The sequence below is a fragment of the Nilaparvata lugens genome, chromosome 3 (assembly GCF_014356525.2).
Source record: "Nilaparvata lugens isolate BPH chromosome 3, ASM1435652v1, whole genome shotgun sequence".
In the NCBI taxonomy this organism is placed as follows: domain Eukaryota; kingdom Metazoa; phylum Arthropoda; class Insecta; order Hemiptera; family Delphacidae; genus Nilaparvata; species Nilaparvata lugens.
In genome coordinates this window covers 59855390-59872368 of record NC_052506.1, presented here as the reverse complement: position 1 = coordinate 59872368, position 16979 = coordinate 59855390, and the positions used below count along the sequence as shown (strand labels likewise).

Sequence of the window (16979 nt, the reverse complement as noted above, 5' to 3'; positions counted from 1 at the left end):
TTGATTTTAAAAGGAAATATGTAGATATTATTAAAAATGTTTTGATCATTTCAAATAATACTCACAAATAACGAAAAGTCGAAATACTTGCACATTTGAAACACCAGACAATATGATTGGCACCCCTATAAATACCCTAGTTTCAATTTAAATTACCATTAAAAATATGGAAAATAGCTGTAAAATAAAACTTAAAAATTGATAAGATTTTCAAACGAAAAATACTGCTATTGAATACAACTTACTTGGTAGTGGGACTCCCAAATCGATTTTGATATCGAAGTCATGAGCTGAGAACAAGTCATCGGTTTTGCCCAGGCTTGTGATCTGATCATTCTTCCTGTTATCCTTGTCTGGATGCGATTGTTCGGATTTGCTCTTATTTGTATCTTTGCCGTTACTAAACTGTAATAAAAATTGAAATTTGTAAGACATGTTACCATAAAACATTACAAATTCAACTCCACTAAAGAAAAACGAAGTGTGAAATACTTAATTAATAAACTATCTTCAGCAGATTGACTCAATATTACAACATAATCATATTCATAGAATTTACTTTCTATTATACTCATTCAAAGTCTTGATCTCAAGTTGCATTCAGTAACAGTCAAAACTCAGTAGAATTTCAGTTAAATCTTCATTAATTTATACAACAACCATAGCGTAGTTGGTTACTGGTTACTGCTGGCAGTAATCAACGATCTCTGTTCCGTCCATGAGGTACTATGGTATTCAACACATTGGCCCTTATGAAAAAACCAGAGCAAATGCTCATGAGCAAGAGCATGGAGCATAAGGTTTTGCTCATGAGCATAAGGTAGAAGCATAAGCATTTGCTAATTTTTATATGAATAAAACCTTTACCTTATGCTCCTGAACTCTGGAGCAAATGCTCACGTATTTTAAAGGTTTTTCATCAGCTGATTCGCCTTACTTTGTTTTTATAGCTCACGTAAGCACTAAATATGCAAGTAGGGAGACACCGCTTGTGTTTGAGTCTTCAGCTCTGTTTTCTATTTATGAATTGAGTTTTAGGTTAGTTGAGTTTAGAATTTTGAAATAATAGCGTCATCTCTATAATAATATTCAGCAAAATCTTATAATATCAATAGCCTTCTTATAATCGTCTACACTCTCATCTTCTTAAATGCCTATTTCCTATTTTGTGATGGCTATCTTTATATCAGATAGCTATCTTTTGTATTTATATCTTTGTAGGAATAATAGTGATATATATCATGGTTGAATCTAAAAAGAGTTTTATAGTTCTCAATTATTGGTTGTGATCGTATCTGGTATAGTTTCCTCTTCCTCATACGGATTAGTTGACCCATTTTACTATGAGCAAAAGGTGAAAAGCTGCTCCAGAGTAGACTCACCTTTTTTGAAGCATTCGCTTCAAAAGTTGAGCAGATGATCTAGTTTATTCATACAATTTTGAGAATAAGCTTTTACTTTTGAGCAAATGCTCAAATTATTTTTTTGATGAGCAGGAGCAAAAGGTTTTGCTCACGTCTATTCATAGAAAATAAAGCAAATGCTCCATATTTTAGAAGTATAAGCAAATGCTCAATTTTATTCATAGGTCTAAAATCTCAAATAAAATTTTATAAACTAAGCAGACTCGATTGAAATTTATAAATTTCCAATAATATGAATGATTAGCAAAAGAATATACGTTGATTCGATATCATTGGGAGTCCAAAGAGAAAGAAGCTTTTTGAACTATCATTTAACTGTTCTCATAATCTCAAATATACTTAAATCATCAAAGGAAGAAGTGAAGTTTTATAGTTTTTCATAGTGTTTAGATTTATAGTGAAATGCAAATTAATGGTTACACTAGAATCAAAGAAAAACGACAAAAAATCATTGGGATGGTAGTTTGTGTATTAGAGTGACTTACAGCGGAGATGGGTGAATCGGCGTTGGAAGGCATAGGTGTGCTATCTTGACTTTCGCTAGCTTTGAACACCATTCTTGGTTTTGTACTACGGCGAGTGAACGGGTCATCAATTTTCTTGCCTTTGTTGGCTCGATACTCTTCCTGGAATTTAAAACAAATTAGACTGAAAGATGGAAATTAATACAAACAAAAATCATACAAATATATAAGAGACTGGATGGTAGCGGATTAGTCTCTCAAAATTATATTTTCTATGTTGAAATGAAATAAAAATGAGATTTTTGATTGTGAGTATTGTGATATCTTCATGGTAATTATCTATTTTTTTTAGTTATAAAATAATTGAGATTCTGAGTATAATTTCTTAAATGTATAGTATTGGAAGTTACTAATCATATAAATATCAGCATGAACAAATTGAAATATTAGGCTAGCTAGTAACGTAGGTAACGTTTCACATATACGATACACAACTGTACAGCCGAAAACCTGAACGGCAGTCACTTCCGACGCAGGTGTGCAGTAGATCAAGAGCTCTTGCAGGTTAGCTGTTAAAGAACACTGTTCGCCTGTCGGTCAAAAATGTCGGAAGAAAGGTGAAGAATTGGAAATGTCGTTCAATAATAATTCCGATTTAAAACGATTATGAAAATAATTGACATTGAGTAAGATGATTATTTATGGGAAAACAAATTCTAATACTCTGGTTCAACCTGACTTAGGCTAGTTTGCTCTTCAACACAAACAATAAAGTAGAGATAAGAATAGATTGAAAAATAACATCTTTTCATTGGAGCTTCTCATCCAAGTGAATTGGAATAACTTTCAATTTTCTATTACAACATTCAATATTAAGTATATTCTTCGATGACTTGAAAATTTCAAAACTACTATATTATTTTTAATTAAAATAGAATTGGAAATTTCTCTAACTAAAATATTGATTGTGTAAATAATTTCAAGAGGCACACTAAATTAAATTGCATTGCGATGAACCTCAACAGATTTGGATGCCGATGTAGGATTGATTTATCTTCATCTTCAAACTCTGGTATAAAAAAAGCTGGGAGTGATAACGGGTTTCTTATCATCGCTAATGCTCTTACTAACTAAACACTGAAATTAGACTGAACAACTTTTCAATTTCAATCGTTTATTTCATTCAATATTGATGAATAATCCCTAACTCAGCATAAAAGCGATTGATTCGACTCAACATTGAATGAAAAGGTTTACTTAAGCACTTCTACATTAAATGCCGACTATCTGTAATTTGAAATAGTACAGAAATTTTTGTCCTTGCAGCGTAAATAAATAATTATTACGCTTCAAGAGAACATTAACGTTTATGGAGTGTAATGATAAAGTGAAATTTAAATAATAATATGTAATTTATTATACTTTGATGTTCTGCAATCATCACACTCTGGGATATATTATTTGAAGTTACTGTCAAATCTTCCAAGATAAGTTGTAAAATAATGCATATGAAGTAGCTGAATACTAAACTGTTATTAATTTTACCCAAGATGTGCGAAAATTTTCAAAATGACTGTTTCCCCACTTTATGAAAAATACATAATTCATAATAATAATACATATAATTCAACACATTATTTTTCCAATAAAGTTGGTAATTACTAAAATATTACATATTGGAAATGACATTCAACAGTTTTCGTCTGCAGTGGGATCTCTGACAAGCCACTGAGCAAGTCAAGGTTGCTGCCGCCACTGGGCTATGAAGACTAGCTAAATGAGTGTGAACTATAAAGGTTTCATAATACAGAGTGCGTCAGCAAAACTTCCTTTTTTAAAAGTAAATAAAATTCTTTATATGGATCAGAAAGTTTGTATTTATTTTTTGTAATGTAGACATATTTATAAAGTTTTGTTTCAATTTGTTTTGAATATCAAATCAGGTAGGTGACGTCCTCCATTCTCCATACACTGAGTAAACCGATTTCTGGCGTTTGTCATGACTCCTGCCAGCATTGCAAGCGTTATGTTAGCAATTCCTTGATAGTGGTCTTCAAATCTTATTGGGTCCTTGGACGGTTCACATAGAGAAGGGATCCCACCAAAAACCCTCATCAAAAAAATCACAAGGGTTCAAATTGGGAGATCTTGCTGGCCACTCCAAGCCTCAAGCCCCACCCCATGCGTTCTTACGAGAACTGAAGTCACGTTCAGAAAGTTCTAATCTTGAAAGCCATCTAATCTTGAATGGATGGAAATGGAGATCATCATGAAGAATTCGTCTCACAGAGCGATCGGAAATTCCAAGAGCAGACGCATGTTTGTGCGCAGAACGCTGTGGTGATCGCAACATGAAATGTTCGTCCAGTTGGACGAAAGTTGAGCTTGAACTTCTTACAGAAGAAACATAACCTATTTTTTGGACATGTAATCAAAATTTGGGAATGGAATAGTTTTGGGCCAAGCCTGTTGTTCCTTCCCAATCATATGTATATGATTTGTTATTGTATCCACGTATAAATAAATAAATAAACATTGAAACACTCATTGCCTCAATGTTCTCAGGTGACCTAATGGGCCGAGGGACTCCAGTTCTTCGTCTTGTCGTACTTGCAGTTTGTCTGAAAGTAGTAATCCACTTAACAATTGATTTCCGGTCCGGGACAGTAGCCAAAGGGGCTAAATTAAAGCGATTTCGAAATGCGCGCTGGGTTGTCATCGCAGAACATCCGCTCGAAAAATAAGTCTCAACGGCAAATGCACGGTTCTCATTGTTCCAATACATGATGGCGACTGAACACGTCAGGAAGAAAACTTTATAGTCTGACCTCTCTAACGAGACCAATAATTGCCCTCTACTACGACATCAGTTGACTGAATGGCGTTCACTTAAAAAAAAGGAAGTTTTGCTGCTGCACCTGGTATTTGAAAACAATATGCCGAATTTTAAACGTAAGGTATGGACTTGAGTTCGAGTTTTGAGGAGCATAGATTTATTTGGGAAAGTTATCAGCGTATTTAAGTGAATCAAATGATTAATTATTTCTTGGAATTCGAGCAAAAATGTTTCGTGAATAAACAATCAAACGCATGCACAAGCACACTCCCAATGTCTCTTATTATGTAGAGGATAATTACCATTATTGCTTTTTCAGCTTCTTCAACATTTTTCTTCCTATTCGTATTATTGATGAAGGAAATTGAAGCGATTGTCGAAGTCCTCATTTTGTCTAATTCGTTTGCTCTTTCCTCCAATTCTTGTAATTTCTTATTCAGTTGGGCTGCTTCTTCTTGATTACCTCTGCGACAAGAAAAACACAATCGATTACCACCAGCAATGAAAGAAATATTCAAAGAAGAAGCACTCTAGATACAGATTAGCATTCATAAGCTTTATCACACAATAATTAGAAATCAACTACTCTAATCACATAATAGTAACTAGTAATTGTTATTACTGTTTACTGAATTACGTTTCGTTCTATGAGAGCATGATTAATCTTACAAAACACAAATAAAAGGTGAGCTACTAAGAAAATGTAAAATTTCTATTAAAATTGTAATCAATCAGGCAAAGTGAAAATTAGATTATTTTAGTTGTGCAACTTGAAAAGTATCTCTAAACACTAGACGAAAAAAAAGTGCATATTATATTACTCTTGACTTACAGTGAATGAGCCATATCTCTTTCTTTCATTAACTCAGTCTTTTTCATGGCATAGTTGTATGGATTTGTTCGGAACCGGCCTTTCTCCTTAATAATCTGAAATGAAAGAAAAAAAATCAATCGCCATTTAAATATGGTTATTAGAAGAATATATTTTTTGAAAGATGAAAAATGAATTAATGCTTCAATTAAATTGATACTTCAATGAAAAAACAACCTTCAGGGTATAATATTCAGGTAATAGTCAAAGTCATTGTTTGTAGTTTCCAAAAACATTCCGGTATTCATTTGTTGTACAGTCATTGCTTACAGTTAGTTTCAAATAACTGTATCAATAATATTATAATTGAATCACTATATTGACCCATAACAGTGCAGCTTTATTTTTCGTCAAATTGAGTTTTGACATTTTTTCTACTGTCGAGAGATACTAGATAATAATTTTGGTAACATTCTATGTAATATTTTTCTATATCTCAAATATTTGTTAACGCAATTAAAATGTTCACAAAATTTAAATAAACCTAATGGGACCGCTATACTTTTTTGGTGTAAATTGACATAATATTATAGACACTGTGACTGTTATCTGTTTTTCAAGATTTTTATAAATAATAATAATAGTCTAGTCACTATATACATTGGTGCATGCAATTTATATTGTAGTTCTGATTTTTTTATATATTATTTGGGTACATAAGAGAAGTCCAGAACCAATTCCCTTCATGCAAAATTTCCTTGTGCTAGATACAGGGTGGCCCAAAAACCTCGTATTTTCGGCTCATTTTCCAGTTTTCAGCTATTTCTGCCAAATCTCGTAATCGGACAGAAAAATTTGCTATCGCCTTTTTTTTAGATTATAAAATTCTGAATAAAATGAGATCATTCGGAACTCTCTATTTCCAATGAGTACTGAGTTATGATTTTTTCAAAAATGAGTGAAATTTGAAGAAAAAATCAATTTTGATGAATTTTAGTTTTTGATCAATAATATCTTCCGATTGTTACCATTGGGGGTATTTTTGTGCTCTACAATTTGAGATCAGATAGAGCGCTCTATCTCATAAAGATTTTCAGGTACACCTGACAACAATGCTCCTTGTATTGTGAAAAACACCTAATTTTCAGCTTCAACCATCATCACCAACTACATTGTCCTCACATTGATATTTAGCACGATGACATAAGTTCATGAGATTATGTTTTATGAAATCACCCCGTTAGATGCACTTCAAATGTTCAAATTCAAATTCAAATGATCTTTATTCACAAAAAAAGGTAATACAGCAGCAGAAACATTAGATAAATAGTGAATATTCCCCACAAAGCTACAACAAGTCTGGGTGTGGGGAAATCAGTATTCATTTCAGTATTTCCTAGTGGAGAGACGCGCTTAAGGACACCTCAAGGATCAAAATTTCAAACACTTATAACTTTTGACACAATGCTCAGATTTCATCGTACAATACTTCATTCTTCTCGGCTCGTCAAGGCGGTCCAAAATCATGCATTTCAAGTCGAATTCAGTCGAAAAATGGAAAATGTATTGTTAAAAAGTAAATTCGTATGGCTTTTGTTGGTGGGGAGTCCCTTGCGGGAAGGTCCCACCGCCTGAATATATAATTTGAGCCGTCAATGGGCCTTACGACTGTCATACTTCAGCCGGGACCGACCGTTAACGTGCCATCCGATAACACGGGAGTGATCTGGTTAAAAAACTTTTGGTTGTGAGAGGGTTCGAACCCGGGATCTCTATGCTGCTACGCAAGCACTCTATCCACTAGACCACAATTTATAGTTGAGTGCTACTTAAGCCAATCAATACACAAGAAATTGCCAATTTCTATATTCAAAGCTATGTATCTCAGTAACCCCTTATTATTAAAATCATTACTTGATCTTGAAATGTGCAATAGAATTTTCTCTTTCATCTGCTGTAAACGATTCACGAAAAAATATGTTCGTAAACTGAGATTTGATTGTTGAAAAAAAACCGGGAATTGTAGATATTTTTCTCATATTGACGGTCTTGGCAGTTCTATGATAGGAGAAAGTGATTCAAGATGGAGTTTAGGCAACTAAGCTCGTAGAGGATGAATTTATGTACAATTTGGAATCAATCCTGAGTTTCTATAGGTGCGTACAGACTTTCGCTCTGCTCCGCAACCGAACGTCACTCCAGCAGAGCGATTGATGATCGACCGGGGAGCAACAGTGGTTCGACCGGGGAACGCGTGAAGATTTAACATCTTCCGTAAAGTTCATGATGGGTACGTGGGCGGAGCGACTGTAGTTCGATGGAGGAACGAAGGCGGTACGAGGACGGTACGAGGGCGGAGCGTGCTCGGTGCGGGTTGGATGCGCGTATATGTGTACGCAGCTTATGATGTATCAGACTCTTTTTAGAAACTCTTGAACAACAGTAAAATCACGAAAAATATGTAAAAACTGAACTCGCCATTTTCAAAATATTCTGTAACTTTCGAATTGTATTGGAATCTTAAGTATAATTTATTGGAGTGGGTAGAAGGGGACAATTTTCACATCTCCACTAGATTTAGCTAGTTTTCAGAAGTATTTCACAAGACATGAAGCTTTGAATATAGAAATTGGCCATTTCTTGTGTATTGGAATATTGGCTTAAGTAACACTCAACAATAAATTTTCCATTTTTCGACTGAATTCGACTTGAGATGCATGATTTTGGACCGCCTTGACGAGCCGAGAAGAATGAAGTGTTGTACGATGGAATCTGAGCATTGTGTCAAAAGTTAGAAGTGTTTGAAATTTTGATCCTTGAGGTGTCCTTAAGCGCGCCTCTCCACTAGGAAATACTGAAATTAAGTGCATCTAACGGGGTGATTTCATAAAACATAATCTCATGAGCTTATGTCATCGTGCTAAATATCAATGTGAGGACAATGTAGTTGGTGATGATGGTTGTAGCTGAAAATTAGGTGTTTTTCACAATGCAAGGAGCATTGTTGTCAGGTGTACCTGGAAATCTATATGAGATAGAGCGCTCTACCTGATCTCAGATTGTAGAGCACAAAAATACGCCCAGAGGGATTATACATCTAATTAGTAACATCTGAATTATACATCTAAATGGTAACAATCGGAAGATATTGTTGATCAAAAACTAAAACTCATCAAAACTGATTTTTTTCTTCTAATTTCACCCATTTTTGAAAAAATCATAACTCAGTACTCATTGAAAATAGAGAGTTCCGAATGATCTCATTTTTTTCAGAATTTTATAATCTAAAAAAAAGGCGAGAGCAAATTTTTCTGTCCGATTACGAGATTTGGCATAAATAGCTGAAAACTGGAAAATGAGCCGAAAATACGGGGTTTTTGGGCCACCCTGAATCTAGTACAAGGAAATTGGTTCTGGACTTCTCTTATGAACCCAAATAATATATAAGAGAATTGGAACTACAATATAAATTGCAAGCACACCCCTTTTTTATGTCTATATTGACTGGACTATAATAATTACGATTTATTGAACTTTTGCATGATCTAAACATATTTATTATCAACTTTAATCATCGAGAACATTGCCATATTCTCTTCTAACAATAAAACCACTGTGCATAATAATTATCAAACCTATGTTGGAATTTATGTATGTATTCATACGAAAAAGTACAAAAAATTTTTTAGTTGTTTTTAAAAGCTTGTACTAATCGGTGATTGTCTGGTACATTTTTGGAAACTATCCAATACTACCAATACTTTCACCACAACTGTGAAAAAAATGCTAGTCATTATCAATAGTTTTTCGTAATTATACATATATATTTATTTACCTTCTCAATGTCTTCTTCCTTAAATTCGTAGGTCATGGCTTCCTTGATATCCTTTAGTTTCTTTTCCAAGTCGTCTTGCGTTGGAACTGAGATTCCTTGTAGAGCACACGTTTCCTTCCATTTGAAGAACTCGCTGTCCGTGAACTCTTGATTACTAATAAATTCCAGACGAAACACGCGTTCCTGAGCACCATGCCTGTCAACCAATTGCAATTTATTTAATTTCCGTCAGAATAGTTATCACAAAAATCTGGTGTGGCGCACTCACACAACTTTCCTTGCCGTTATGAAAATTGATCACCTGACGCTAGTGTTCCCGCGCATCTCAAGTCTACTATTCAAAGATTTGAGCCAGCTGGTGACAGGGCAATAACGCTGGAGACACACGAGGTCTGCTATCTCCTCATAGTGGATCATATTTTAATAGAATCAACAGTTGCCAACAGTTTGCAATAATTGGATAATCAAATTTTCTCGAATTTCGAGCTTATTTTTAATTTTAGGTGAAAATGTTACTGAACATTAATTATTGTAGAGATTCTCATGCTTAATCTTTTCCACTCGAAATTTTTTGTTTAAATTGTATCTGAAGATTGATAATTGAGAATCTAAAATCAAACTTTGCATAGATGGGGCGGAGCTCCTGAAATTTTTACAGATATGGGAGTTGTGGCAGTTGATAGAGCTTATCGATGACTATTCTAGGTATAACTTTAATCAAAATCGTTGGAGCCGTTTTCGAGAAAATCGCGAAAAACCCTGTTTTTGACAACATTTTCGCCATTTTAGCCGCCATCTTGAATCGCATTTGATCGAAATTGTTCGTGTCGGATCCTGATAGTGTAAGGACCTTGAGTTCCAAATTTCAAGTCATTCCGTTGATTGGGAGATGAGATATCGTGTACACAGACGCACATAAACTCACACACACACACACACACACACACACACACACACACATATATATATATATATATATATATATATATATATATATATATGGACCAATACCCAAAAACCACTTGTTTGGACTCAGGGGACCTTGAAACGTATAGAAATTTAGAAATTGGGGTACCTTAATTTTTTTCGGAAAGCAATACTTTCCTTACCTATGGTAATAGGGCAAGAAAAGTAAAAAAGATTGCAATACAGTACGATAAATACAGTGAAGAGATAACTAACTCGCTGCGCTCGCCTGATAATTCATTGTATACTTTTCCATCTATATCATTCTTTGAAGCACGAAAAACGTCATAGTCCTTCATAGTTCTCGTAAAAGCGCAAATTTTAATAATGTTGGACATCTTCCACCACACTCGCAAATTCCCACTTTCCAAATAACTGAACTTTTATACCACATTTCAACCTTTTGTCCTCAAAACCAGAAGAAAGCCCACAAAACGCTCAGAAACCATCGGGTACGATTCGAGGACGAACCCACTTAATCATACACTCCATCAAGTCCTTAACTGAATCTGTTGATAAAAATTGAACTTCTTGTGCAGTTTTCCTTATTAAATATTTTATTATTTTTAAATGTTTTCATTAATTTCAATATTATTTTTCAGAACCTCTTAGCCCATGACAAATTATTCACAGCCTCAACCTGTATACAATATTTTGTTAACGTTTACCTATATCAGAAAATCATTCCAGAAAAAAAAAACAAAAAAAAAACACATAGAGTTCAGGAAAAAGTTGTCTTGAGGCGTTTTTAGGGAGAATTCCATTGGAAAATGTTCTATATATTATGTTGATGACGATATTATTACATAATATTACATAAAATATTCATAATTATAATGAAAAGAATAAATAATTTATAACGAAAATAATACATAACACGCACCTGTCAACCTGAGCACCATGCCTGTCAACCAATTGCAATTTATTCTATTTCCGTCAGAATAGGGATCACAGAAAAGATTGCAATACAGTATGAGATACATACAGAGAAGAGATAACCAATAATAATATAGCTTATATTCTGTGATTAAAATGAAATAAAATTGTGTTCTACAGAAATAAGGAATACGTTATACATAATTATACCTTATCTTGGACTTAGTCACCTATAAATTTGGAATAAAAATAGCACAAGGACTACCTTATTATTTTATCTACCAATGTTATTACATTGGTGTCATTTGCATTGTAAATAAATAAAAAATAAATGAATACACATAGATAGTTCAATATATTTGAAACATAGAAACAACAGAACACATTCATCATGATAAGCACAAATAAGTAGTAAAGGATAATGCATTTCAGAGATTGTGTCAACATTACTTCAAGAATGAAAAATTATATTCGAATAAATAACATTTAGTAATTAAAAGGTTACCGTACTCGTTTTTCCAGATTACTGTAGTTCGGTTGGACCTACGAAATATTCTACCTGAAAATTCTAGGAATTGAAACATTCAACTGTTGAATATAATTGTTACACAAATCATTCTTCACTTTAAATTTTTCAGTCTCAATTATTTGATCCTCTGATTTAATCTCGTATGGTGCAATTGAATCTCACATATTCATAAAGCTAAACTTAGTTTCTCACAAAAAAGACCTAATACACAACAGTAGTTTACGATGTATAACGATCGAGGGTTAAGTACAGTAACTCTCCACAAGAAGATACAAACCTTAATTTGAGTCCTTTATTAGTCCTAGTTGTTCCTAATTGATAGATTTTTCCCGTTTCTACCACACCACTGATTTCCGTTACCTGAAATATTGTTTTCGCTGTAGTTCATTCTCACTTTACTGATAGTTTACATCACTTACAGTTTATATTCATCAAATAGATAAAACATTACAAAAAAAATAGTTAACACATTTCCTCCAATAATAATGTAACTTATATTCTGTGATAAAAATTAAATGAAATTGTCTTCTACAGAAAGAAGGAGTACGTTATATTCAGCAAAATAATTCTTTTTGGCTTGGCAATAAGTCAATTTTAAACATCATCACACGAGTTTAATAGAAGGCTATAAAACGGTGAAAATAACCTGGTTCTCTGATACAAATATATAAAAAAATCCTGACTGATGATGACCGTACAACAGGTCGACACGATCGTCACTACCAATGTAAGTGCATTTTCACTCCATAAGTGTTTTTAAAATTCAAGTTTACAAATATAATATAGAAGACTTGCAGGTAACCCGTGCTTTGCACTGGGATAAATTCTATGTTGTGAAATGCAATATCCTCATGTCCAGAAAACATAAAATAATGTAATAATTGAATGAGCGTTAACGAGTTCTCACTTTTGACTTACTGGAGGCGAAAGTCGTTTTTCGTACATTTGTTAACATTGAACATATAGCTATATATCTTCTCTCTCTCTCTCTCTCTATATATATATATATAATATATATATATATAAATTAATGTCTGTTTGTTTGTTAGTATGTTTGTTTGTACTCTATAGACACGAAAACTACTTGACAGAACGGCATGAAACTTTGGGAATATGTTGTGTGAATATTGGGGATGGTTTCTGACCAGAAATTTTAATAGGGGGGGGGGCTAATAATAATTATATATTAATCCATTTTACAGACCTATGTTTTCGAAATGGTCGGCTGAGCGGCTAACGTAGAACGGGAAGATCATCATGATTCAAGATCATTTTGTGATAATATGATTTAGCATATAAACTTACCAGCTGTAATAAACACGACACTCTGTGATAAAATTGTTTACTGGTATTAAAACGGAAGTTTTAAGCACATAGGAAGTCCGTATTGAGATGTAAATGAAAATATTGATTGTCAGATAAATTTCATGATTCACCAAATAAAGTCAAGTGTGACATGAGATACATTGACTTTTTGGCGGTACAAAGTTCGCCGGGTAAGCTAGTTACTAATAAAAGATCCATGGAAGGGAAGTGACAAGCTCAGATCCTAAAAGTAAGGTCATGATTGTGTCAAAGGGAATGAGAGATAATGTGCAGGTTATGGAGGATGAGCCGGACATGGAACAGGTAGCGAAATACGAATACCTTGATACAGTGTTTTCAGAGGATGGGCAAATAAATAGGAAGGTGCTTAACAGCGTGAAAAGGGGAACTGCTGCCTATTATGAAACAAAAGATTGTATATTTGGAAAAATAAAACTTGATAAAAGGGTAAAGAACCAAGTATATCGGACAGTCATTGAACCTATCTTGCTGTATGGAAGTGGAAGCTGGCCAATAAAATCATCTCATGAAAATAAGATAAAGACTGAAGAAATGAAGTGTAGAAAAACTGTTGGAAAGACAAGAAGGGATAGAGAAGGAATACTAGAGTAAGGGAAGAATTGGGCATGAGAGATGTAATTGAGATAGTATAGAAATGAGACAGTTGGGATGGTATGGACATGTAGAGCGAATGAGGGATGATTGCAAAGCAAAACTGTATGTTAATGTGAGAGTGCAAGGAAAGAGAGCAGTGGGACGTCCATGGTATATGAGAATATGAGGATCGGATTGAGGAGATAGGACGGAGAAGAGGAAAGACTATTCCAGAGATTAAGAGAATGGCAATGGAAAGAGAATCATTGAAGAAAAGGACTGAGGCTACCCCATCGCTGTAATGGCACACTGGGGAGAGGCAGAGAAGAAGAAGAAGAAGGAAGGAGAGTAAAAAAGCCTTCTTTCAGTGAACAAGCAACTGAACGGAATTGAACAAGGATGGCAAGCTGACATAATTGTGTGATATGAGTATAATAAGAAATCAATTATATTTCATGCAGAGTTATTATAATGAACACAACTTACTCTGTAAACTGGCTTGCCGTTGTGATTACCAATTCCTATTCTCACAAAACATCCCTGGACAACACGATCAAAGAAAGGAAGGTGGACGAATCTATAAGAGAAATAGATAGAAATAAGTAAATGTGTAAATATTCATCCACTTATCAATACTAATAAAAATTTTATTTCAACTATTCATTTGAAGAACTTCTTGAAATAGCATAGAATTCAATTGGGAGAATAAATTGAAAAAAATCAGGAGATTAATGAAACTGAGTATATTAATTACCAACCATGAACAGCAGTGTGTTTGATTCATTAAAACCGTGATATATGTGAGTTCTACGATATAAGGTAATAATACAACATTTTCTCTTCAATTCAATTCTTGCTCTACATGCTTTCAAATATAAATGTTCACTTACCTTTCCATTTTATGACGAGATAATCGTATTTTATTCAGATCTTCTTTTGTACTAATAAACTGCACTTTCTTTACTTTAGAACTAGCGATTGACCTGAAAAATGGGAAAATATACAACATGGGTCATGAATAACTTTCTATTTTACTAAAATACTTGATATGAAGATTTAGTAAGATTTCTTATTTCAAATACATTCACAAACAGCTTTACTAGATATTTTACTAAAATAAGCTCAAGATTCAGAAATTTGATAAATTTTCTTAAAATGTACTTATTAATACATATTACAAATATTTATTCGCATTGGATTGCAGTATTTGATTTTCATAAATTGTACAGGACAACACATTCAATTCAGTAAGACTCATGCCATAAAAGTAGAGATGTCAATCCCGAACCTGATTCTCAATCCCAGGATTACAAGAATACTATAAATAAAATAAGTACTAATAGAATAAATAATATATTCTATTTTAACATTATTCTTTCTTCAAGTGCCGGCATAGGAAAATCAAATAATCCACAGTTTCATCACAGAGCCGTTTCCTCAGTTTGTTGCATATAAGTACCCGGCAGCAGAAAATAGTAATTTATGTATTAAGATCGTGACTTCATAGCTCCAGTCAAAACAGAATCTAAAAAGTAAACAGAAACAGCTGGCTTGTAATCACAGTTCTCCGCCGACAGCGCTATCTGTCGGCAAAAGGTGTAACAACAATGGCCGCCACAACTACAGCTATGATGAAGTTCCCGTTTTCAATTTGATTAGTTAATGAGGAAGTTAGTGAAGTTTGTAATAAGTTTAGTATACGAACATAAATTTCATATATTGATCAAATGTCTGGTTGAGGTATTGAATTTAGTTGGTTTGATGACTACTCTATATGCTTCCTCATCTGAGCTTAGACCTTCTAACCTATTACAATGTAAGTTTTTAAAATAGAGATGCTTCCCATGTTATTTAAATGGAGTCACTTTTCCTCCCTAAGGGAGTTTTTCTATTTTTTACTACCGAGAGCGAAAAAGTGACACTTTAGTATTATGTTTCTGGGAGTAAAGTAAGTACTTTAGACAGTAGGTGGAGGAAAAATAGATTATCGCTCGCTCCTCACAAAACAACTGTTTTATGAGACTCGACACTACTATAGTGAGATCCACGTTATGATGGAAGTGTACGATTGTCAATAGTGTTGCTATCCTTGTCTATCGTGCAACAAAGCAGATAGCGCTATCTCTTTCTCGCTTAGCTCTGTTGCCAGATTGTTTTTTTAACAATGTGGAAATATAATTAATTTACAAAATATTTTATCTTAATTATGAAACCATTGAAAAATATAATTTCTTGCTTGATAGAATATAATTGATTATTTTAAACGAGAATGAACAGTTAATATTACATCAATATACCGGTATCAGTTACCCTCCATAGTTCATTGACAAGACAGAAGTTCGGCAACGTTGTTCACCTATCTTTCTCCACTATCATTATAACGTGGATTTACCTCACTATAGGGATCACTGTCAATAGATATTTTTGTACACGGGTTCCAAATTATGTCTTCCGATTCGTCATTTTCGTAGAGGCTCATCTATTTCCGAATTGTGGCCTCCAAATCTTGATATGAATTTCGGGATTTTCAGTTATCATACATTTTTTAAATTGTTATTGAAGAGTTGTTTAACGATTGGATAAATGATGATGATAATTTCAGTTTTATTCTGTGCTCAAACCATCTTCTCGTTGTTAAAACAATGCAAGTCCTTCTTCTTCATCACTGATTCATCTTCTTCTGATTATCATCATGGTTTGGTCTTAAAAATAATTAATGTCCTAATTTGATTGCAGAGTGTTTTTTGATTTGGAACTGGAAAGAGATTATTCATGACCTCTGAACTTTCTTCCTCTTCATATCTCCGTGGATTCTGCAGGTAGTTGAGTAGAAAAAAATTAACATTACGCCTCTGAGCTGTACATTCCAACAGAGCAATTTTCTGTTTTCTGTCAGAGCAAGTTTTCTGAGAACTTTGCTGATAAACGATCTGTTTACAAATAGTTGAACACAAACTTAATTGCGGCATTATAATAAAACCACGTATGCATAGTGCTTCTACAGTCAGTTTGATGGATGTGAGTACTTCAAGGGGAGTAGATTCATCCTCATTATACAGTCTTTCAGAGATAGTGTCGAACATTTTAGGGTATTGTTCCTGGAGACTAGAAATGTTGTATTTCAAGTGTACAAAACTCAGCGGTTATCCTTATAGCTGCCATTTTGTTTTTTTCACTTAGGAATTTTTATCTCTAGAACGAAATCATTGATATGAAATTTGGCATGAATATTTATACTATAAAGACTCAACTTTAAGAAATAAAATAAAACATTTTCTATATGACGGCTATTTAAATTTTTGATTGCAAATTTCACAA

At 33.6% G+C, this 16979-nt stretch overlaps 1 protein-coding gene across 1 annotated transcript in view; it reads right to left on the bottom strand.

Moving 5' to 3' along the window:
* Window positions 1-16979, bottom strand: part of LOC111053722 (RNA polymerase-associated protein RTF1 homolog) — a 36625-nt gene that overhangs the window by 4309 nt on the left and 15337 nt on the right. Inside the window, exons 5-12 of the mRNA XM_039424218.1 lie at window positions 14552-14644; window positions 14148-14238; window positions 12019-12101; window positions 9371-9566; window positions 5557-5651; window positions 5027-5189; window positions 1910-2050; window positions 246-405 (exon numbers count right to left, since the gene is read on the bottom strand). Coding sequence (XP_039280152.1) covers window positions 246-405; window positions 1910-2050; window positions 5027-5189; window positions 5557-5651; window positions 9371-9566; window positions 12019-12101; window positions 14148-14238; window positions 14552-14644 — 1022 coding nt within the window. The remainder of the gene's footprint in view (window positions 1-245; window positions 406-1909; window positions 2051-5026; window positions 5190-5556; window positions 5652-9370; window positions 9567-12018; window positions 12102-14147; window positions 14239-14551; window positions 14645-16979) is intronic.